At 52.0% G+C, this 23758-nt stretch overlaps 10 protein-coding genes across 10 annotated transcripts; 5 read left to right on the forward strand and 5 right to left on the reverse strand.

Moving 5' to 3' along the window:
• Positions 1–1820: 1820 nt before the first annotated feature.
• Positions 1821–4217, forward strand: Z518_07283 (copper-translocating P-type ATPase; the record flags this gene model as incomplete). The annotated part of the gene is made up of 1 exon (XM_013415412.1): positions 1821–4217. One exon carries the CDS (start codon positions 1821–1823, stop codon positions 4215–4217), a length of 2397 nt encoding a protein of 798 aa, XP_013270866.1.
• Positions 4218–4484: 267 nt separating this feature from the next.
• Z518_07284 (uncharacterized protein) lies at positions 4485–6936 on the forward strand (the record flags this gene model as incomplete). Its single annotated transcript, XM_013415413.1, has 2 exons — positions 4485–4553; positions 4603–6936. The coding sequence occupies 2 exons, from the start codon at positions 4485–4487 to the stop codon at positions 6934–6936; spliced, it is 2403 nt and encodes an 800-aa protein (XP_013270867.1).
• Positions 6937–7481: 545 nt separating this feature from the next.
• Z518_07285 (uncharacterized protein) lies at positions 7482–8519 on the reverse strand (the record flags this gene model as incomplete). The annotated part of the gene is made up of 2 exons (XM_013415414.1): positions 7482–8393; positions 8466–8519. 2 exons carry the CDS (start codon positions 8517–8519, stop codon positions 7482–7484), a joined length of 966 nt encoding a protein of 321 aa, XP_013270868.1.
• A 258-nt stretch (positions 8520–8777) lies between these two features.
• Positions 8778–10373, reverse strand: Z518_07286 (uncharacterized protein; the record flags this gene model as incomplete). Its single annotated transcript, XM_013415415.1, has 1 exon — positions 8778–10373. The coding sequence occupies one exon, from the start codon at positions 10371–10373 to the stop codon at positions 8778–8780; it is 1596 nt and encodes a 531-aa protein (XP_013270869.1).
• A 915-nt stretch (positions 10374–11288) lies between these two features.
• Positions 11289–13118, forward strand: Z518_07287 (uncharacterized protein; the record flags this gene model as incomplete). Its single annotated transcript, XM_013415416.1, has 1 exon — positions 11289–13118. One exon carries the CDS (start codon positions 11289–11291, stop codon positions 13116–13118), a length of 1830 nt encoding a protein of 609 aa, XP_013270870.1.
• Positions 13119–13486: 368 nt separating this feature from the next.
• Z518_07288 (uncharacterized protein) lies at positions 13487–15355 on the reverse strand (the record flags this gene model as incomplete). The annotated part of the gene is made up of 1 exon (XM_013415417.1): positions 13487–15355. The coding sequence occupies one exon, from the start codon at positions 15353–15355 to the stop codon at positions 13487–13489; it is 1869 nt and encodes a 622-aa protein (XP_013270871.1).
• A 1640-nt stretch (positions 15356–16995) lies between these two features.
• Positions 16996–17504, reverse strand: Z518_07289 (uncharacterized protein; the record flags this gene model as incomplete). The annotated part of the gene is made up of 2 exons (XM_013415418.1): positions 16996–17281; positions 17350–17504. The coding sequence occupies 2 exons, from the start codon at positions 17502–17504 to the stop codon at positions 16996–16998; spliced, it is 441 nt and encodes a 146-aa protein (XP_013270872.1).
• Positions 17505–18253: 749 nt separating this feature from the next.
• On the reverse strand, positions 18254–19543 carry Z518_07290 (uncharacterized protein; the record flags this gene model as incomplete). The annotated part of the gene is made up of 1 exon (XM_013415419.1): positions 18254–19543. One exon carries the CDS (start codon positions 19541–19543, stop codon positions 18254–18256), a length of 1290 nt encoding a protein of 429 aa, XP_013270873.1.
• Positions 19544–20099: 556 nt separating this feature from the next.
• On the forward strand, positions 20100–21326 carry Z518_07291 (uncharacterized protein; the record flags this gene model as incomplete). Its single annotated transcript, XM_013415420.1, has 2 exons — positions 20100–20455; positions 20510–21326. 2 exons carry the CDS (start codon positions 20100–20102, stop codon positions 21324–21326), a joined length of 1173 nt encoding a protein of 390 aa, XP_013270874.1.
• A 1004-nt stretch (positions 21327–22330) lies between these two features.
• Positions 22331–22672, forward strand: Z518_07292 (uncharacterized protein; the record flags this gene model as incomplete). The annotated part of the gene is made up of 1 exon (XM_013415421.1): positions 22331–22672. One exon carries the CDS (start codon positions 22331–22333, stop codon positions 22670–22672), a length of 342 nt encoding a protein of 113 aa, XP_013270875.1.
• Positions 22673–23758: the final 1086 nt, after the last annotated feature.

Here is a 23758-nt window from a genome sequence, read left to right on the forward strand (position 1 = left end):
AGAGCCTGTTACTAGATAGTGATACAACCTCGACGCGATCTTCCTGTCTTCCTGCAAATAGCAGCGATCTGCTCGATCAAATCATGAAGCGATAACTCTTCTGCATTTTTCCTCGCCGTATCAATATCAATGCCTTCAAATTCGGCCGTCTTCCTCAACTTGTTCACTTCTCGTTCAGATAATTACACGTTCTCTCATCTTCCAGCCTTGCGAGCTTCTTATCCCGGCTCACCAGAACGAACCTCAAGATTATCCCCATCAACGTCGCGAGTGATTGCAGGCCAATGCAAATCCCCGACACTATAAGGTCGTGGTCGCTTTGGTTCTTGTAGTAAGTGAACGGGGTCCAATTACTGGCGGCAGGGCTGCAGCTTGTTGAATGCTGGCTTGCGGCACACGACTCCCTGCTCCTCTTCTCTCTCTCTGAAGAGCTCGCGCGTTCTTTGTCAGCCTACTTCTTTATCTTTGCCCGGTTCAATTTGGTAGGGTACTTGGTCAGGTATCTCCTTAAACAGAGTTCAGCAAGAGAAAGGCGTCTCGAAGGCTGTTATAATCGCGCCCACACACAGCAAAGTAGACAAGGATTGGAGAATGCGTTCTTGATACCATTGTATCAGAGTTCCAGAATGTTGGCGTCGGGTTATCAGGACATAGAAATCGCAAATCAAACGCCTGGTTCGGCATTATGGCCATTTCTATGGCCATTTCTGGTGTCGTACGTATGAGACTGTTTGAATGCTGCTTGTTTGGATCAATCTGAATTGTTGGGGGGGAAGACTGCGAGATTGTACAGTCTCGCGTGTTTGGCATGCATAATACGCATTTGCTTCAGGGTAATACGCAAATACGATATTACACCGAGACCATAATATTCTATTTCCACCCCTATACAAACAATACATTTCCCTTGAAACGTATGTGGAGGCCATCTTGTGATGAAGCCACGCTACCACTTAGTATGACTTAGGCGATTGACAACAGCATGGCAAAGCAAAAACCAAGTGAGAAATTCAGTCGACATGTCTGATTAATTGATGCTACTCAAGCATTGCGGAGAGTTCTTAGGGGAGGATGCCATTGCCATCCGAAAAGGGAAAAATAAACCCGGGATGTTCGATAAGATAACTGCGCCGACTTCATGCTATACTGTATCATCCGCTTTTTGAAACTGTTGTAAACGCCCGGAATACACAATGGGTGCATCCTGTTGTAATCAAATCGCTCCTCGCACTCAAATTGTCAATGAACACTGCTCAGAATGTTCTTCTGGAGAGCCTGATGGTTGTAATGAAAGATGTATCGAGCGGGCAGCTGCGATAGAATGCAGGGCTGAATGTGGCTCCGCAAATATGTTACCGCCAATGGGATGCAAAGAGTCAGGCTGTTGTTCTCCGTCGAAGAATTCACAGCAACCTTCACTCGATACTGGTTCTCTCGAAGTGTGCGATAACCACATCGAGAGTGCTCGCCATCGACACCAAACTGTTGCAGGGACGATGAATTGTATCTGCAAGTATCTCTTAGCGAAAAATCTTGAATCATGTTGCCGACCTCAAAAATGCGATGCGCCGAGAAGATCACAAGAGAGCATTGATGGAAGCCCTAGTCTCTGCATAAAGCAGACCAAGGCCAAATGCTGCAAGAACGGTAAATGCGTTGCAGAGAAAACTGAAAGAACTCAAGATCAATCATGTCGTTCATCATCATCAAGGTCATCGGGGAAGCCCATGATTGATTCGACGCGGCACTACCAGATTGACCTATCTGATATCGAGAAAGGCGCAGCTCAACTTGAGCACGTCGTTCTCAGGGTCAGCGGAATGACCTGTGTTGGATGCGAGCTGAAAATCTCCAGGTGCTTGGTCACAGCCTTTCCGCGAATTCAAAATCTACAAATTAGTGTGATTCTTGCTCGGGTGGCCTTTGACCTCGATACAGGCCAAGCGACAGTTGACCAGGTCATCGACTATCTGGGGCGGGCAACGGAGTTCACCTATGAAAGGATTGTCAAGAAAGGTCACGAAATTGACGTTATTCATCCCAAAGGTACCAAAGCGCTTGTTCGGCAAGTCAAGCCGCTCGGCGTCACGGGAATGAAGGCATTAACAGACGAGATCGCTCGTATCGAGTACGACCCGGTGGTACGAGGGGCGAGAGAAGTACTCAATAAATCCTTCGACGTCCCTTTGCAACTTGCTCCTATGAAACCTCCCGAATCCATCGAAGCCGGTAGTAAGGAAGTTCGCAAGGATGGAATGATGACCCTGTTTTCGAGTCTCCTGACGATACCCGTTCTAGTCCTTGCATGGGCACCTTTACCGCACCATCCTGTCATATATGGTTCGGTATCTCTCGCACTGGCAACAATCATCCAAATCGTGGTAGCTGGTCCATTTTATCCCGTTGCTTTCAAGAATCTGGTATTCTCCCGTCTTATTGAAGTGGATTTGTTGATCGTGCTCAGCACTAGTACAGCATATCTCTTCTCAGTAATTGCTTTCGCATACCAAGTGAAAGGCGAACCTCTAAGCACGGGTGACTTCTTCGAAGCTAGCACGTTGATTGTCAGCCTAATTATGCTGGGGCGGTTTATTAGCTCGTGGGCACGTCAGCGAGCGGCCGAGTCAATTTCGTTCCGGACCTTGCAAGCATCCACGGCCCTTCTCGTCGACGGCGAGTCAAAAACGGATTTGGAAATCGACGCCCGTCTCCTGCAATACGGGGATATTTTCAAAGTAAGCCCCGAATCACGCATTGTCACCGATGGTACAGTGGTGTCCGGTATTTCCGAGGTGGACGAATCCATGGTGACCGGCGAGTCACGCCCTGTGTTCAAAGAAACGGGATCGGCTGTCATTGCTGGGTCGATGAATGGCTCGGGCCTGCTTCATATTCGCCCCAGTCGCCTCCCTGGTGACAACACAATAAGCGCAATTGCCGATATGGTAGACGAGGCAAAGATGACCAAGGCGAGAACTCAAGAAATTGCTGACCGCGTCGCAGGATACTTCGTTCCGGTCATTGTGTGCATCACCATAATCACATTTGCCGGCTGGACAGGATATGGGATCGAAAGAAGAGGGTATTTAGGCTCTGAGGCCGCCGAAAATGCCGTCACCTACGCCATTGCAGTACTCATTGTCTCCTGTCCGTGTGCCATTGGTCTATGTGTGCCCATGGTTATTGTGATTGCGGGAGGCGTCGCTGCAAAGCATGGAGTCATATTCAAGACCGGTCAAACGATCGAGGTCGCGAAGAAAACCAATCATGTAGTCTTTGATAAGACAGGGACTCTCACGGAGGGGGTCCTGTCCGTTGTGGCCGAATCATTCCCTGGCGGTCAGGAGGACTCTATCAAGCCAATCATTCTGGGCCTGATAGCGGATATCAAACACCCTGTCTCCATTGCTGTCTCTCAATCTCTGAAGGATCGCGGGATCATCCCCGCTCCCGTTGACGAGGTTACAACTATCGTGGGGAAAGGCGTACAAGGACTTTCAGAAGGCAAGAAAATATCTGCGGGAAATTGCCGTTGGCTCGGAATGGGAAACCATGTTACCGTCCAGGACTTCCTTTCCAGAGGATTGACGGTTTTCTGTGTGGTGATGGACACGCAACTTGATGCAGTTTTTGGTTTGGAAGATTCTGTCCGGCCGGACAGCTACAGCGTCATCTCTGAACTCCAAAGGCGCGGTATATCTGTGTCCATTGTTAGTGGTGACGATGATGGGGCTGTCCAGAAACTCGCTTCCACCTTGAGCATTCCACCGTCTCAGGTGCGCTCTCGTTGCTTGCCCAAAGATAAACTGGAGTTCCTCCAAGAGATCATGACCGACAAGCGATCTGTGGTTATATTCTGTGGAGACGGCACCAATGACGCACCGGCACTGGCTCAAGCCAACATCGGCATTCATGTGAATGAAGGCAGCGAGATTGCACAAAGTGCGGCCGACGCCGTTCTGGTGAGACCATTCCTGAGTGGGATCTTGTGTTTGATTGACTTGTCCCATGCAGCGGTCAAGCGAATCATTTTCAACTTCTGTTGGTCCTTCACCTACAATCTTTTTGCAGTCCTTCTTGCGGCTGGTCTTTTTGTCAAGTGGAGAATCCCTCCCGAGTATGCGGCCCTCGGGGAGGTGGTGAGCATTCTGCCGGTGATTGGGATGGCCCTCCTTTTACGATATATCAAACTTGAGAGTTGCGATAGTCATAGGTAGGTAGCTGATCTCACAGCTAGAGTCAAGCAAAGAATGTTGTCACTCATGTCGAAGTATAACAAGGCCGAAGCCTCTCACTCTCACGAGGCTGTATGACGTAACCGTGGAAGGGTCTCAAATTGGCCCGTCGCATTGACCCTCCAGAAGTCAAAATATCACCTCTAATGTCTTTTTTCAATGTCCTTGCAGCGTCTTTGACCTTCTTTGCTCTTTTGCTGTCGTGACAAGCTGCTCGCAGGATGATAACACTGTGACCAGTTAATCAACATGCCCATCACTACGTTGGGAGTGGGTGCCGCTGTCTCACCCACGGTGGTGAAGACTTACATTTCTCACGTATGAGATAAAACTCCAATGAGAGCTCAATTCTAACCGTAACATCTAGTACACCAACCGAAAGCCCCGACGACAAAAGCCCACTGCCCACATATCCTACGATGAAGGGCTACATCTAATCCGATCCTTTCTCAACTATGCCTCCCACCATACCGTCGAAGACTTGCAGGCATTTACTGCTCAATGGGTACCGAGTCCATCCTGGGTCAGGACTGAGAACACCACCATCTCCAGCGAACACACATCTCAGGCTGCGAAGACAATTATCGACCAACTCGGACCGTGCGGCGTTCAGCAAGTAGGAGGCGCTCAGTGGTGGCAATGGCGTCCCAAAGGAGCTGAGTTAAAAGCCGAGTGGATTGAGATGCGGGCAGACTACAACGAGCACAAGAGGAATGGCACCAAAAGTAGAAGAATCATGCTGTACGTCCATGGCGGCGGATACTTCTTCGGCAGTGTTGACGCGCACCGGTACCAGATGCAAAGACACGCTCGAAAACTGAAAGCCCGCGTCCTCGCACCGAGATATCGGCTGGCACCGCAATTCCCCTTTCCATGTGGCTTGCAGGATTGCCTAGCGGTTTATCTCTACCTTCTCGGAATCCATGACCCCACCGAGATCATTCTAGCAGGTGATTCCGCCGGCGGGGGCATGGTGGTGTCGATGCTCTGCATACTTCGAGATCAAGGACTTCCTCTACCGGCGGGTGCCATCCTCATCTCGCCTTGGGTTGATCTGACCCATTCGTTCCCGAGCCTCCTTGGCAGTGACGAGTTGGATTATATTCCCTCCCGTGGATTTATGCAAAAGCCGTCTGCGTCATGGCCTCCTCCGAACGAAGAAGAACTCTCGACGATCATCAAACTGGCTACCGGCACCGGCGTATCTGCGGAAGCCTCCAAACCATCAGAAGGAAAACATGGCTTCTCGGAGCCGAAGTTATCGGGTTCCTCAAGCGAGCCAGAAAACGGGACAGAGCGTCATGCCACCGTACCCGTCAAGAATGATGGCGAAGTGATGCCCGGTTCTCAACTTCAGCTGTCCATTGTCCTTGACGGGAAGCGGGTAACCTTGAAGGACCAAATTCAAATGTATACGACCAATCAGCTGTTGGCACACCCTTTGGTGTCTCCTGTGTTACAGCCATCGCTTGGTGGCCTTCCTCCTATTTTGATTGTCACTGGTGGAGGAGAGATCCTCCGGGACGAGCAGATCTATCTAGCTCACAAAATGGCTCATCCGTCCCAATACCCCCTCGGAGCGGCTTACAGACCCTCGTACGACCCCGAAGACACCATAGTGAAGAAGTATAAACCAACTCCGGTTCAATTGCAAGTGTGGGAAGATCTTTGTCATGTTGCTCCGACATTGTCTTTCACCCGTCCGGCCAAATTTATGTATCGGTCAGTGGCACAGTTTGGAGCCTGGGTCCTTGCAAAAGCCCAGAGAAGAGCCATCGAGATCATGGACGATGACAACATCTCAATCATCTCTTCACGCTCGGATTCTGATTCACAGATGGAAATGGAGACCGGATCTTCGTGCAACAATCCGGCTACACGGAAACCAGACTCGAGCAAAACGACAGGGAGTGTGGGTCGAGCTGGTGATCCGTTACCGCCTTTCGAGAACAACATGATTCGCCAACGGATTGATCGGTATGGAAGAACCTATCCTCTGGCTGAAGCGCCAAACCTGCCGGCCCTACAAATGCCACCAGATGAAGTGGGTGTCATTAAACCCGGCCCTGTCAGGAAGTGGCTCGCGGCGAGGAAAGTGTGGGACACAATGTACGCCAACACGAGCAAAAAAGTGCGCAGAGAGCGGACCAGGGCTCTGGCAAGTGGGGAGATCAGAGGATTTGAGGGTGGTGAAAGTCCTCCGCCCGGTGCGCTCGCTGGACGACGAACTGATAAAGACCTTTTGATCAAGAAGAAGAGGAAGAGCTACGGTCTGGCAATGTGGAGTATGTGGGGGAGTAAACACGATGAATCGACCTTGAAGAGAGAGGAAGAAGCGGTAGAAATGGAGAAATCGCAGGTGGCCAAAACTGAATGGGGCAATGACACTCAGGCCCAGTCTCAAGGCACAGATGGACGAGTCGAGATCCCCCCAGGCTCTGATCGAACGACCCCGATGGCAAGTCGACGACAAAGCACAACGAGGAGCCGAAGCACGAGCACAAAATGTCGTGCAAGTGAGTCTCGAGGCCGTGGACGAAGACGCACCGTTTCCGTTGCAGATACAGGACAAGTTGAAGGACGCGAAATGCCGCTACCTTTACGAATCCCGCCGAATGTCGCTACCAATCCCGCTCACGAAACCGTCCCCTCAATGATGCCCGCGCAGCCTCCAGCAACGACGACAGCAACCTCAAGCTAGGAAGCGCACACAGTGTCCCCGGAGCCGTCAGCAGGATTCATTCCCAAGTTCAAACCAGCGTCGCATCTCCGCGACGATTCAGGTGAACAGCCCGGGGGGAGCGCTGTGACCTCTGATGACGCCAGCCCGAAGGCTGTCTTAGTTGTACCAGGTGCCATGAGAAGTGTTGACGGTGCACAAGACGGAATTCCAAACTGCGACGGAGAAGGTGCCGTATTGCCGGTTGATGTTTGGGTATGAATAAAACACACGTTATAGATTATATGGATGATTTGTATACCTCGCACATCATGAAATCTCAAGTTTCAGACAACAGTCATGGTCGAAAACAGAAACAGCACGGTACCATGAGGGAAAAAGGGAAGAAAGAGGAAAAGAGAGAATGGCCAGTGTATATTGGCCGACGAGTAAATTAATTGGGAATACCAATGGATCTCTCTCGAGTCCTTAAGTTCATTTCTCCATCGGTGGTTCAGAGCTATGTCCTGGTCTCATGTGCAAGGACCATGACATAGCACGCCATGCAGTCCGGCCGGAAACACGTATCAGGTCCACTCCAGGCCAATTTTCTTCGCGGTCTTCTCTGCAACCCGCTCGTAGTAGCCTGTATTAATTTTGACACCACTAACCTCCTCGGCAACGACGGTGGGCATACCACGATCGGCATCAGCACAAATTCGCGCATCTAGTGGCACATCACCCAGGAAGTCGACGTCGAGGTCTCTGGCTTTGGCCTCCGCGCCGTCGAGGCCGTGGTTTTGATTATGTTCAAGTTCGCCGCCATGTGGATTTGGAGCGAAGATCTTTGTCTCAGCCCGGCAATGCGGACAAACGAAGACGCTCATATTCTGCACCATGCCGAGCACGGGAATATGCATTTTGCGGAACATTCCCACACCCTTGACGGCGTCTTTCAACGCGATGTCCTGCGGCGTCGACACGATCACGGCCCCATCCAGCTCGACTTGTTGCCCGATCGTCAATTGAACGTCGCCGGTGCCCGGGGGAAGGTCGAGCACTAGCACGTCCAGGCCGGGAGACCAGTCCACCTCGTGCAGCAGCTGTTGGAGGGCTTTCATCACCATGAGCCCGCGCCATGCGATGGGGGCCACCTCGCTGGGTAGGAGGTATCCCATGCTCATGCTTTTGATGCCGTAGCTTGTCAGTGGGACTAGCAGGTTCGACTCCGTGAGCTTGGGCTCGCCTGCATCGCTGAGCCCGAGCAGCGTGGGGATCGATGGGCCGAAGATGTCGGTGTCGAGGATGCCTGTGCGCAAGCCATGGCGGGAAAAGGAGAGTGCGAGGTTCACAGCCAACGTGGATTTGCCGACACCGCCTTTGGCGCTGGAGACGGCGATGGTGTGTGAGACGTTGCGAAGGCGGCGTTTCTGGGGGAGGCCCCTTTGGGCACGCGGAATCGTGGGTGGTACTGGCTTCCGAGAAGAGGAAGGGAGACCCTATATGCCGGGGAAATTAATTCCTTTAGTTATAGGCAGGAAAACGGAAATGGTGCTGTAGTTTTCACGTACTAGAGGGTTCTCATGGCTGAGTACTCTCGCGCATGTGCTGAAGCACTTACGCATAGTCTCGGTACTCCCTCCAATGCAACGTGTATTGAGAATCAAGTCGTGGTTGCGTTTAGTTCATGAGATTTGAGTCATTCGCGATGTCACGTGAGAGAGGACTGGAACATCTACAATGCACTTTTGTTTGGTATCTTGGAAATTTGGTGTGATTCTTCTTGATGAACCTAAAGAATGACGCGTTCTTCGTCATGTTGCTTCGTACATGTCCTAGATACGAATGTCTTAAATCGCCTTCCCCTGTTTGATTCTCAGATGTTATTTGACAGTCTCATGAATTTCATTGGGGCGGTCCTGAGCAGCCTGGGACTCGACTTCGTCATCATCTTTGGTAGGCAGTCTTTCGACAGTGCCAAAGACGACTTCCATCTCTTCCAAACTCTTGCCCTTGGTCTCCCTCAGCACGAAATAGCTGTAGAAAATAATGGCATAGTTGAAGATGGCGAACATGAGGAATGTCCTCCATCCGATATTGTCAATGGCATGAGGGGTGATCTGGCTCATGACAAAATTAAACAACCATTGACTGGCTGCGCCGGTGGCAACACCGATCTCACGAATACGGTTGGGGAATATTTCTCCAATGTACAACCATGGAAGAGGACCCCAAGACATATTGAAGGAGAAAGCTTCAAGATAGACCATGGCAATACCCGCAGCTCCGAATGAAGTGATTCCCGTAGCGGACGGTTTCGGTGGATGCGTGGCCACGATCAATGCAATGATGAGCATGAAACTGCCCATGGCGAAGGCACCTCCCATGAATGGGATCTTGCGGCCGATGCGTTCGACGACGAAGATCTGGAAGACCAACACACCTACGATCTTCACAATTCCAAAGAAGCCAGTAATGAAGAGCGTCTTGTTTCCAGCACCGATGGTGGCAAAAATTTGAGGGGCATAGTAGGCGAGGGAGGTGTTACCGGTCAATTGTTGACAAAGTTGAATAGTGATGGCGATGATCATTCTGAGTCTGTTAGATGGGAGGAGGAGTTCTTTCCACGTCAGCCCTTCAGATTCGCGGAGTTCCAGTTCCACGCCCGAGAGGATTTCTGAGAACTCGGCCCGGATCTCGGGGCTGTCGACACCGCCTCGGACCCAGAGAAGAGATGCGTAGGCTTCTTCGTTGCGACCCTTTCTGGCAAGCCACCGAACAGATTCCTTAACCAGAAGCATGCCCAGTCCAAGCAGAGCACCTGGGACCAGTTGGAGCCCCACTGGGACTTGCCATTGAGTTGATGAGTCGCTTGAGATGCCTGCTTCAGCCGCGTAGTCGACCCAGTAACTGACACAGACTCCGGTGGCGAAGAAGAGTTGGAAGCAAGAGCCCAGTTTGCCTCGGATTTCCTTGGGAGCCATTTCTGCCGAAAACATGGGAACGAGGACGGTCGCTGCACCGGTTCCTAGACCGGAGATGACGCGACCAGCATAGAAGACGCCGATTGAATGAGTATTGACGACTTGCATAATGGCGCCAACGCAGAAGACAGCCGAGGCAATGATAAAGCCCCATCGACGGCCCAGCCAGGCGGTTAGAGGCCATATGAAGAAGCAACCAAAGAAGGCACCGGCTTGAAGAATGGAGACGCAATTCGAATTGACTTGGGTCTTCTCGGCTTTAGTATAGCGGAAGTCATTCTGAAAGCTTTTCAGGGTCAAGACCCCTCCGACAATGCCAGTGTCATACGCGAACAAGAAGGAACCGATTGAACATAGCGCGACGACGTAGCAGGCTCTGAAAAGGCCGAGTTTCTTGCCCATGATTATTTCCTGTTCGGCAGGAGGTTGATATGCCGGAGAAGTTTCGGACGACTCGCCTTGCTGGAGGAGATGATATCTAGCGGAAGAGGCCATGGCTGATTTATGTAACGGTCCGTGATGCTACCCTGCCGTTCCCAGGGGTGGTTACAGCCGAAGCGGACGTCCTTTCGAGTTGGATCAAGGTTATTGCAGACAAGAAGTGGTCAGGCGATCACACCATATGTGCGGGGAAAGAGAGGTTGGGTCTGGAAGCGGTAGGACTTTGATGTAGATCCCTCACGAGTGACTGGCACCGGAGTATCTTTGGATGAGGCAGCCTCGGGCTGGGTGGGTATTAGGATTGTTCCCGGGGTACGGGGTTCCTGGTCTGTGGCTTGAGGAATAAGCAATGGACAAGCACATGGAAGGGAGAAGAAAGGAAGATTGGCTGGTGGTGATGGAAGTGAGAGAGAGAAGCACGCCATCGATATGAATCTCCAGTTGACGTCCATACAAGCTTGCCAAGCCCGGATTCATTGATAATCCGTCTCCGATATCGAGTATCGTCCTTTTGATAGAGGAGGCTCTGCCTTCAACTCATCTACTTAATCATTCTCGACGACGCTCAAAAGCCTTCATAATGACTGCAGGCACGACATCTTGAATGCGGACGGGCGCTGGAACTTCCCCAGATTTGGCCGAGGCTTGCCAGGCACTTACCCCCGCACACTGCTCCTGGTCCCTAAACTCGGTAGCACTGAACGACCAGTTCTCGCCGCAGTGGAGTCCTGCACGCGACCTGCAACCTGCGGCTTCACATCCACCGCCCATTCCCCCTGGCCATGGACTTGACCGACCCCCTTGTGGGATCAATGCTCCGACATCGAAGCCTCTCACCTGACGATGCAAACTTTTCCTCTCCTGCTCTGTCTTTTTCCTTTTTGGGCGTTACAGGTTTCTCAGGTTTCTCCTCCTCCCTGACAGTCTACCGCAATAGCAATACCATCACTCACAAAATCGCAATCCGCCATGGCCTCCAAACGACCCAATTTTCTCATCATTGTGGCGGATGATATGGGCTTTTCTGATGCTGGCTGTTTCGGCTCAGAGATTCGTACCCCAAACATTGACAAACTGGCAAACGATGGAATTCGTCTCACTGGTTTCCATGCTGCAGCCGCCTGTTCCCCTACAAGAGCGATGATACTCACTGGAACAGACCATCATATCGCCGGTCTCGGCAATTTGATCGAATGGACCGATTTCAGCGGACAGAATTTCCCCAAGGGGAGCAAGTATTCCACCGCTCCTCAGAGAGGCATGCCGGGTTATGAAGGTTACTTGAACTCGAGGGTGGCGTCACTGCCCGAAATATTGAAAGACGGAGGATACCATACTATCATGAGCGGGAAATGGCATCTCGGTCTTACCAAGGAAAGAAGCCCCCACGCGCGTGGTTTTGACCGAAGTTTGGCGTTGTTACCTGCATGTTCAAATCACTACGATTGGAGACCAGAGGCGGACTTTCCCAAATTCTTGGAAAAGAGCGTCATTGCTTTGCACATGGAGGATGACCACTATGTCCAGGATCTCCCCGAGGGCTGGTACTCCAGTAATGGCTATGGAGACCGAATGCTGAAATACCTGGAGGAATGGAGAGAGGACAAGGAACTCTCCCCCAAACCATTCTTTGCATACTATCCCTTTTCTGCCCCCCATTGGCCTCTGCAAGCACCCAAAGAGTACATTGAGCACTATCGAGGCGTCTATAAAGATGGGCCGGAAGCGCTCCGTCAGGCACGATTGAAGAAACTAGTTGAATTGGGCATGATACCCCACGATGTCAAACCCCACCCAGTTGTCGCAGACGAAGTCCAAGGGTGGGATGAGATGGATGATTTCCACCAAAGGGCCTCCTGTGCGGCAATGGAAGCATATGCAGGGATGGTCGAGTGTCTCGACCACAATATCGGTCGAGTGACCGATTACCTCGAGAAAATTGGCGAGCTGGACAACACCTATGTCATGTTCTTCTCCGACAACGGTGCTGAGGGAGCAGCATATGAAGCATATCCCATGGTTGCCGGCGAGTTGATGGCCCATATCGGCAAGTACTACGACAATTCCCTCGGCAATATCGGCAGCAAGGATAGTTTTGTATGGTATGGTCCTCGATGGGCTCAGGCCGCAACGGCCCCTAGCCGACTGTATAAAGCATACACCACCGAAGGCGGTGTTCGCGTTCCGTGCGTCATTCGCTATCCCCCAATCCACCAAGGCCGAAAAGGAGAAATAAGCGAAACCTTCGCCACTGTCATGGACATTGCGCCGACGCTCCTGGCACTGAGCGGTATCAAACACCCCAGTCCAGAATGGAAGGGCCGCCAGGTCGTCCCCATGCGTGGAAAGGACATGTCATCCTGGCTGAAAGGAGAGACCCAACTCATCCACGACCCCAACGAGGCCTTTGGATGGGAACTCTGCGGCCGCGCCGCAATCCGCAAAGGCCCGTGGAAAGCCGACTTCATCCCTTACCCCAAGGGGACGTCTGCCTGGCAACTGTACGACCTGTCGAAAGATCCCGGCGAAACCGAGGATCTGGCTACCCAACACCCGGAGATTCTGCAGGACCTGCTCGCGCTCTGGGAGACGTACTGCGAGGAAACGGGCGTGGTCCCTCTGCAGCCGGAACTCGGGGCGCGGTTCCACGAGGCGGTCGAGGCGCAGATGAAAGAGGGCGAATGGATCGAATACGAGTACTGGAAGCCCGGGGCCCTGGAGGAGCGTAACAGGCAAGACTTTGTCAGGCAGATTGCCAAAGTAGCGGACCCGCGTATCAAGGAGGCCACGGCCGGTTAGCCGGTCAATGTTGTTGATGGATAAATTTATGAATGGACACCGCTCTCAGATACCACCAGATGCGAACGGCTGCAAGGCGCAGGATTTCGGTGCTTGCTGTGTTTGGGAACCTGCGGAATAGATAAAAATCGTCCATCGTGGATGGGGAATCAGATAGATTGATGGATGGACGGTGTTATTGCTCTCATAACACAGGGATAGGTCACGCGGGTTCTCCAATCCATATTGCGAAAACACGATTTGGTCTTGCAAACGGCTCGAGAATCAACTACAGACTAAGTTTGAGGAAAGAGAAGACATGAATCTCTCCATTCAGCCAGCTGCCCGGTCCCACTCGCTCCCGCCATGACAGTAACCAAGGTCTGTATCTACACTTTAACGAAGCAAAAAGCATGATAGAACCCAGCAGCCTCCATCTCCTCAGGAGTCAAATTGAGATCTCCGCCCTCGTACTTAGTCACACCCATGCGGACTGCGACAGACATTAATTCTCGATTCCCCTGCTCCGCGTCCCAAATATCCAGGAACGGTTTGCGGTATCGTTGCTCGAGATTGTACGACTCGGCGATGGCACGGAAGGCTTCCCAGGGGACGACGAATTCAGGGACATCGACGGCTTCGGCCATCCAGTATGTGTATTTCCAGGAGAAGGGCGGGCGAAAGGATCCGTCGGGCTGTAGCGGACGGAGAGAGTCGATTGGGAAGCGGACTTTGTACAGTGAGTTGCCCCAAGATGGGCCTTCTTCTTCGTTTGCCTCACCTTCTTCATGGTCTGCCAGGTTGGAGGGAGGCATTGAAGCGCCATTCGCGGCATCTTTTCCCTTCCTGCTGGCGAACCATGCCCGGATCTTCTCTGCGCAGACATCGCTGTTGGGTACGACTCCGATGAATCGGCCTCCTTTCTTCAAACTCCCGGCGACATTGCGTAACATCATCTTCGCCTTTTCTTCTGACTCGAATGCATAGTGCATGGTGAACATAGATGCTACCACGTCGAATCCACCACCCCCCCAGCGGCTCGGCTGCCCATCGCCGGCATTTGGATCGATCCCAACTTCTCGAACAATTCCCACGTCGCCGATCCAGGCCCCAAAACAATCTTGTGGCACGAAACGAGCGTCAAAGATGGGGCGGCGACCGGCCCGCATTTGTCGATGCCGTTCACGTGCTTGCTGAATGCTGGTCTCGGCCGGGTCGAGACCAACGTAGAGTCCCACGGTTTGAGGAGCGAGTTGCCATTTCCCTAAATCACCGCCTTTACCACAACCGATATCAAGGACGAGAAGAGGCTTCTGTTCCTCGGGTTCCTTCGCTTCCTCACCCCATCCCAACTCTTCTACCTCCTGCTTTTCCTCGGGGCTGAATTTGTGAATGAGACACGATTTGACCCAGTTGTTGTAGCTGCGCAGACCTTTGATTTGGGATTCATTCCGACGCCAGTCTCGTCCCCGCTCTTTCACCCACTCGGGTCGTGCGTTGTAGAACTGATTGGAGACTTCTTGGACACCGCGGTGGTGTTGGGCGTGTAAGGCTGCGTTCTTCTGCTCTCGTTCAGCAGCGAGACGTTGTTGTTCGGCTAGGACGTTACGACCCCGGCCTCGGGCACCACCTGGACGAATGATTTCACGAGGCGGGGAGTCACGAATCGGCGAAGGTGACCTGCGACGTTCTCGAGGTGGAGATCGGCGGTGGTAGATGTTCCAAGGAGACCGATGGCGCGGGGACTGGGATCTTCGATGGAAGTTGCCGTTTGGATGTCGGTCGTCTGGCTCGGGTCGTCGACTGTACGCTGCTGGAACCGGACGCGAAGTAGAAATCTCGCCTTCTTCTCTTGGTTTTCGAGGTATTCGTGGCAGGTCTGCGGGTGTTTTTGGTATGGGTTTGGCCTGACGAGCTCCGTTCGTTGAAGGCTTCGGTGATTGTTTCTCCTGTCGTGAAGGCGAAACCGACGTTCGTAGTTTCTTTGCGCTTGGAGAATCCCGCTGGCCACTGTCTTTCTCCTGTGATCCATCTTTGGTTTCTCTTTCGAGCGAAACTGATCGTCTCCGCTTCCGACTCTCATCCGGTGTTCTTTTGTTTGCTGGACTTGAGATCACACGAGCAGACGAAATTGGGTCTTCCTCGGCAATAGCATCTTCAGCTATAGTATCTGGAAGCTCTTTGAAAGTGTCTCGGGCAGGATCATAGGCAAAGGATGAACGTCGTCTCACTGGACCTGTAGGGCGAGGATCGGACATGATCGTCGGCCGGAATTTGTGGAGTGACAGAAGAATCTTGCAGGATCAAGGGACTTTAGGGCAATGCTCCGCCCAGGGTAAATCTGTTTTGCACGGAAAGAGTTCCTTTATTTGAGTAGAATACTAAAGTGCGTTTTAAAATACTAGTATATGGCGTGGAATGGGAGACGCGGATTACGGCGAAGGATGAGTACTCGATATGAATTGCGTCCGTCTAGTTCGTCGTCTTGTTGACACAAACCATATGCCGGGCCACTCACAGAAGGCGGGCGTCGAAAAACCTGAGATCAGAACTGGTCGATAGAACTCTGAAGGGTCAAAGGTAGGAGGTGCATTATATTCCTCCCGACGCAGTCAGGCCTAGACATGCTTCTCTGTGACCAAGATTTTTAGCCATAACTGTCGACGCTGCTTTTGACGAGAAGCTCGGATCTACGTTTGTCCGGCATCTCGGCCGCGATCAGCTCCGATTTCTCCGTCCTTCTACCCCCAGTCGAGGTGGGCACGTCGGTACTGTTGGCAGTCCACATTGGGACTAGCTTAGTCACGTGCACCGCAGCCTTCGTGGCCTTCTAGCTTGCGCCTCGCTCAGATAGATTCAATCAATCAATCTTCTCTCGGCCCAACAACTACCGCCTGTGGTGTTGAATGCCAGGCGACGATTCAATGAGACCATTCTGCTTCGTACGCCCACCAATCTGAAGGGGCTTGAGGAAGTGATTCTTGTCGCCAGATCCAGTGGAGAGCTCTCCAGGACGCTGCGCCTCGTATTTGGCAGAGGTGTGGACCAAGTGCACGCCCACCAGGCGCAGCTTTCGCGGTTGCCACAAGCTCAGGAATCGCCAAGTGACCGGTTGCAAACCCAAAATACCCAGAAAGAAGTGGCTCTCGACCGTAATACCAAATTGGCGAACATCAGGGCAATCAAGGCAGCTCACATTTCGTCAACAGGCATCAACATCGGCGATCAGCTTCACTTCGAGGATCAAATGCCTGCAAGAAGAGAACGCGAGACTAACTGACGAACTCTCCCGTCACAAGGAAAAGGCTCGAGCAGACGCAGATGCATACCGGCTTGCGGAGGAGAAATCAGATCAATTAAAGCGAGACCTACGTGACGCAGAGAACGTGCGACTTTCCTCACAGGCTCGCCGACTCACGAAGAGGATAAGTCGCTCAGAGAGGGAGGTAGAGGGAGCATTGTCGGCATTGCATCGACTACCCGGGAAACAAGCTCGTCCCTAAGGTATAATATACAGTCTCCATAGACCGCCTCAGCATATCCTGGCTGCACCGCTAGGGCCGTTTGCTAGATCGGTTGCCCACCCGTCTGCTCTGTTGCTTGCCCGCTTGCTTGCCAGCTCGCTTGTTCACCTGCTTGCCTACTTTCTTGCCCACCTTCTTGCGTCCATCTTTGCCCACGTGCTTGTCGGCTCGTTTGCGACCCGGCTTGCGACCTGGATTCGGCTTCGGCTCGGAACGGGTAAGGCGCAGGATGATTTTTGAGCCTCACAGGATCAACTCGAAGACGGATCTGAGTCCCTCCTGAACTAGCTGATGGATCCTGGTGAATGTCAGAGGCATCCAGCGGCGGCGCTGGAGACCCCTTCAACAGCGATGGAGTGGTTGAGCCGGAAGTCTCACTGGCGACCACTGTCTCGCCACTGTAGTCGCTTCCTCCCATCGCCGAATCCGACGGGGGAGGCGAGCGAATAAACTGGAAGGGCATTGCTGTCGCTGTCGGCAATGTGAGTTGATGTGTCATCCAGGAGAAGAGGGTCATCAGTTGGGTCGAGATCGGATCCTTTGTCGTTGATGTCCAACGTGGCCAATTCACATGGGGGAGATAAAAGAGGAGAATCGGGGTCGAGGTGAATCGGCTGCTCACACTGGACGGCGTCATATCGCAATCTACCGAGATGCCATCTAGGGGAGCAGGTCAGCGAATGAATCTCTGAAGGGGAGAGGGGATGAAAATGAAAGTGATGTCCTACGGCAGGTAGCGCTCGAGTGTCGCGTTGTGATTCTTCTTCGTTTTCTCGGCGTACTTCCCTTGGTCACGGACCTGATCTGTCTCTCTGTGTGCTCCATAGCGGTAGCCTTTGGCGTTGGCTATGGCCCACTTTACATCGGCACGGCAGATCTCCATCCTGAGGAGGGCCTGGACGAAGGAGAAGAAGGATGATGCAGATGTGAGAGGCCTCCTTTGGAGGGGGAGAGTGCAGAACTAGTCGGCAGAAAACCCCCGGTGGTGTTTTGCGAACCGGTATTCTTGAGGACTCCTCGACCGGTGAGCGAGGTAGACGGTCTCATTGGAAGGGATGACCACCGAATCGAAATCGTCGCGGCCATTTTTGGATCCTTTAGTTTTCTAAGTTGAGACGCGGCCCCACAGGCTAAAGAGCGCACCGTCGTCAAAGGGTGAGTGGGAGGGTGAGTGGGAGCGCGACCGTGGGAAGTGGTGGTTTAAAAGCGGCGTCGTCGGGTGAGGTCGAACATATTGCCGGGTTCTCTTTCCAAGAACTCTTTCTCTTCCTCGAAACATCTCGTGTACTCCATCGAGAACTCAACTCATCAACTCAACCTGTACCGTATTGAGCTGGTCTTGTGGGCAAGATTGATACATGTGTGACCTGTGACCAACACGAGACGGCGACTTCAAGCGCCCCTTCATCCATCCAGTCATCACTGAGTGGTGCTCAAAGGTTCTGCCTGCAGGGGTGTCAATATGAATGGCGTGCTGTTGTCTCCATGGCGGCGGGCAATAAATGACTCCTTGGTTGTCATCGCGAGAGGGAATGCTGTAATGGAATTTTGGTCATGTTGTCCACCAGGTGTAGGGCAATTAGGCTTGACAGTACAATTAGTCATTGCAAGGCTTTCATAATCGGTATCTCCTCAGTCAAAGGTTATTCGCTTTCCCGCGAACTTGGCCTGGCTTTGGTCCTGCGTCTTCCTTTTCTTCGCCGCTTCCCAGGAAGGATGTAAAGATCCTGGATCATCTCTTGCATTTTGCTTTGGGGTTGTCCTTGATGGCCTGGTTGGGTTGGAGGTTGAACCGTTGGGCAATCCCCGATTAGGTGGTCCCTTCCGAAAGCGTCCCTTGGTATGATCTCGTCCACTTATGGCACCTCTCCTGGAATCCCACTCCGCACTCTTTACATTCTGGTCCTTCTTCTTTTCAAGATGTTTCGCGTTCTCCCCATACTTCATTTCTGCGAGTTTCTGTCGAGCTCGTTGTCCGCGGCGATTCTTGCGGACTTTCGGCTGCGCGGATCCTCGATATTTATTTGTGTCAATATCCTCAGACTCTGATCCAGAGTAGTATCCTCCAAGGCTCAATGACGGTAGAAATACTGTTCTCGGTGCGGTCTTCTCGAGGCTTTTAATCCCGGAAATTTCTTGCCGATCGGATGCTTCGCTTGGACTGGGTGAGATAGAAAGATCCTGACCGGCAAGACGACTATGACTACCCTGGCCAGAGTCTTCATCGTCAGATTCACTCTCTGAGGAAGCCAGTCGATCCCGTGCGGGGTTATCGAGAAGTTCATCCTCTTCAAAATCTGACGCTGGGGGCTGTTTAGGATTCTCGACGACTTTGTCTGCAGGATCATCCCTCGAAAACCCATTGAATTCGTCTCCGTTCGAATCTAGCCCCTCTTTGTTCATTCCATCCATGAGCGCATCTTTCCGAACCGAGTTCCGAGATGCAACTTGAGGGATTCTCAGCACTGAAAATATGGTCGCCATGATAGTTGGCATAACTTGCTTCACAGGCGCCGAGTTGAACAACCGGCCAATTACATTGGCCTCCGCACTGGACTTGGCCGGCACAAAGACAGGGCCCGAGCCATACGCGCTTGAAAATATTGGATGTTCCTTGATGCGTTTCGTTTTGACTAGCTGCTTCATGAGGTAGTTCCTCGCTGTTTGATCAAGTGGCAGTTGCTTGAGCACAATGACTTCCTCTCGAAGTCGTAAAAGAGTGTGGGGTTCATTGTTGGCGTTCTTTTGACGGCGGCCGAGCTTCTGTCGTTCAAATCCACGTGCAAGTTTGAGAGCAGAGTGTAAGCTCTTGAATCCCTGGTCCAGTTTTGTTTTGAGTCTTGATGTCTGGATTCGAAGGGCTCGGTCCTGAATGCCCGGCTCACCGTTTTCGGTGTCGTCTTCGCGCTTCCGCTTGGACATGTTCGCGGATGAAACTTCGCGTATCAGAGGGAAAAGCAATCAGCATGCCTGCCAAAATTTACCGCATATTTGTCTGCACCGCATCAGCCCATTTTGCGGTGCCGTTCACGTCGACCGAAGTGAGGTGCGGACTAGCGTTAGCGCAGAGCATTGGGACAAAGGTGAAGTTGCCAGATTGGTATCTGTGCTTCTCTGTGCTCCCCATCTTTCCTGCTCAGGTTCATTTCGGCTAAGTGGCAAAGAGAACGCCAAGAGCAATCTCGTGGCCTAGAGAAAAATGGGGGTGAAGGGCACGGAAGGCTGCGGTAGACACCGCCGTCAGACTCCTTGGATTTGGTTGGCGTTTGACGCTTGGCCCTTTGATGAGATCCTGTCAGCTAAGCCCTGGCATTCAGGCTCCTATCTGTTTGGCTTTCTATATCAAGTCATCTATTCCTTCTCTTCTGGTCAGCCTCTTTTCTGTTTCTCTTGGCGCGTTTCATTGTCATTTTTCGACTACCATTTATCTGGACCAAATTTGTACAGTCCCTAGACCTCAGTATCTAACAACTTTCTCATGGCGCCCACTACGCTTAAAGTCCTATTAATTCTCTTGTCCGTCGCCGGCTTCTGGACTCTGTGGGGCTTTCCGTATCAAAATGGCCTTCTTGAGATCCTAGGTCGTCAGACGGAGCCTGGAGCTGTCATACCAGGTCGTACGCCGGCACCTATGAAACAGACGTACACGGGCATTGGGGTGGTGGACAAGCAGTTGACAGTGTTGGTCAGCTTTTTTTATACCGCCATAGACGGCAATCGGGCCGACGTTTCCCTGTCCTTCCTTGACCTTGGAGGCCAGGTCCTTGCCGCCTGGGTCTTGATCACAATTGAAGGTCTGAGAGCCGGCAATCAGGGGAAATTTCTCCTCACAGCGTAAGGTTTCAGCCTCGTGTCACCATGAAATGGACATTGGCTGACCGCCTGCAGCACGACTTTGTTGGGTCTCGGGGTGGCAATCATTGGTTATGCATGTGTTGCACCACTTTGGTTTGCCCTACATTTATGGCTTTCCCCGACCGCGGTTGATCCCAAAGACCATCAGCTTACTGTGGGTGTGCCCGTCAAACTTGCCATTGCTCCCATCAGCATCCTTGTCGGATTTGGTCTTCCGTCACTTCTCATGTGCCTTCCGGCGCCGACAGTGGTGTCGTTTGAAACCAAGCAAACTTGGACAGGTATCCAACAAGGCTGGCCGATTTGGATCGGAATCACCCAATTCGTCTTGTCAACTCTTGCTATGACCCTTGATCAAAGAGCGTCGACGTTGACCGAAAGCGACAAGAAAGCAAAGACCATCAAGTATCTGCGACAAGCTTATGTGTTTGCCATCATGTCATCGACTGGATCTCATCTTACTGCGTTGAGTTTGTCACTATTAGCCTATGCGTTTCCAGTCCTGTTCAGCTCAACATATCTGCCTCAACTACAGCCCCACAGGATTTTCATCCCCGTTGTGCCGTTTGGACCACATCGTGTCACAGTGCTGGCCGATGGTGCGTTATGGTTTCTGCAATGGGATATAGTTGTCGGGGCTGCCTCTACACTACTATGGGGCCTAACCCTGCGTGTCGCAGCCAAATATGAGAAGTCCTCGCCTATTCAGATCGTCATTGGGTCCATCAAGATTGCCATCATCACGGCCGTCCTGGGTCCATGTGGCACTGCGGCCGTGGCTGTCTGGGGCCGTGACGAGTTGGTTTTCCGCCGGTCAAGCACGGAGAGCAAGAAGGACAAATCCTCCTAGCAGGATGCATACGATGTTGGAGAATTTGGCAGCTGAGATTGATCAAGAACGAAATACTGGGTGGGGGAGTGTTAGTCAAGGTAAATGCGAAAATGTATTTGATGTGGAGTATCTGGAAAGGAAATTTGGTTATGCCTGTAACATTGCATTCGTGGGTGGTCTGGTTCGTATCCTTGATTTTCATACACGGTCTACGAATGACCTTCGCATTGACTGGGCTTTCTTGAAAATTGGAATCTGGACCTTTTGCCGCCAGTCGACTAGCTACACGTTTTAAGTACAAGCTATATTCTAGGCTAATCATTCTTTGGCTATGAGACGCAAGTAGCCAAGTCTCATCAAGGTTCTTATTTTGGCAGCTTGGCCCTCCTCGACTCCACTGAGAAAGATCAGGCTCCAGGTTCTGGTCCCAACGGCAGTTTGGCCATTCCTCAGCTCCGAAAGATCAGAGTTGATTCATTCGCTTTCAATCTGGGTTGCCAGCCGGACAGAGAATAGCCACCACGACGATGGAATACATTTCGCCTGGTGACTTGGGTCAAGCAGACAGAACCCGAAGCAACCCGGACCTGTCGAAAGAATTCCTTTTCCAAGCTGCTCCGTACTCCAAACCTGGAGTGGATAATTGACGCTAAGCAAGGCAGAGAGTTTCAGGACCTCAAGTTGTCGACGGATCTTCCAATCTACTGCATCCTCCGACCAGTCCGACGCCAGATCACCCCACAATGTATTGTAAATTTGTGCAGGGTGACGTGGTCAAGAAAGAAACAAACAGTTCAGCTGCTGTCTCACACACACTCTCTATGCCTATCCTCTCACATTACCGATTTACACATTTCCCCGTCTCCCTTTGGCTTGTGTGCGACAACAAACGACATTGAGTCGTATTTGTCTCGTTCCAGTACATGTTTAACCCTCCTTCAGGTCCTCCTCGCTCCCTCTCACATCTCTTTCATTCTCGGTGGCGACTGATCCTAACCGTCTGCGACGCCACGAATATCGTCATGTATCTTCTCACCGGAGCTGCAATTGCAGTACTAGTAACTACATGCCTCGCTTCACCAGGATACCTCAAAATTGACGTCCATAGGAGCTCTCCATTCGATAGCCGTCTCATGCGCCGACAAGACTCGAATGGCGATGTGGATGCCACCTTGACTCAGAACACCAACAAGCTCGAATACTTGGTCAATATCACCATTGGAACGCCCCCGCAGGATCTTGCCGTCACTCTCGACACTGGCTCTTCTGACCTATGGTCCCAGCCGCTTCAAGCAGCCTTTGCAAGAAAGGCAAATGCGACGATGGAAGCTTTGACCCGACTGGTTCAAGCACCTATACCGTGATTGACCAAGGTGGTTTCAATACTGTACGTCCCCGTCCGTTCATGGCCTCAGCAGACCGGCAAATCATCGAAGAATGTGTCAAGGCCGGCCACAGCTAACACAGTTCTTGCCAGACCTATGCAGCACCTGGTGACAGCGAGCTGGTGACTGGGCCACGGACGCGATAACTGTGGGAGGTTCTCCTTCTCTCGACCAACAACAGATCGGAGTCGCTCTGGCTCTCGCAGACCCCCCCCATGGAGTCATGGGCGTTGGGTTCGACACCGGTGTTCTCAGTTATTCAACTAAAGTTAACTAGGTTAGTCGAATAAGTTAACCGAGGGACTAGCAGCTCAAAATTCTTAAAAAAAAAAAAAAAGGAAAGGCCCTTCAATTCTATCGGTTCGACTGAAAGCCGAGTGTTTTACCACTCGGTTAACGTCCTTGATAGGTCAACCACGATTGGTGTCATTCTGGAGGTAAATTTGGCGGAATAAAATATAAACTTCAATTTTGATTCGGGATTTACCTGGTTGTAGCTTGGCGTTGCACGGCGCGTGATTACGCCAAGACTGTCGCGTCGACTAATCACGTGAGGACGAAGGCCACCGCCACTGGATCCAATCCGTGGACCACATGGCCCCCCGGGGGACCCTACTCGATAGATGTCGATACCTACGCATCGGATCCAGTCTATGGACCACCCTGACAAGCTCTATTGATCGCACTCGACATGGTTCATGGATCAGATCCGATGAAACACCACCGCCATCGGATCCAATCCGTGGACCATGCGGCCCGGGGGCCACCCTACTCGATAGAAGTCGATATCTTCGATATCGACGTGATCCACCGATCGGATCCAGTCTGTAGACCACCCATTCAGGGCCGGAACAACGAGCACGGAGCAAATTAGCTAGTCCCCTATGGGCTTAACCCGCACAAGGTGTCTAAATCTAGGCGATATTCAGTGGCGCCAAAGGCTCGTAAAGACCCTTGAAAAGGATGTACGTATCGTCCATGCTTCGATTACTATATAGTCTGAACGGCCCCCTGGACCCCTTCGAAATTCCTCCGCAAAATCAGTGACCTTGTCACTTGGTCACG

This window comes from Rhinocladiella mackenziei (genome assembly GCF_000835555.1).
Source record: "Rhinocladiella mackenziei CBS 650.93 unplaced genomic scaffold supercont1.5, whole genome shotgun sequence".
NCBI lineage: Eukaryota > Fungi > Ascomycota > Eurotiomycetes > Chaetothyriales > Herpotrichiellaceae > Rhinocladiella > Rhinocladiella mackenziei.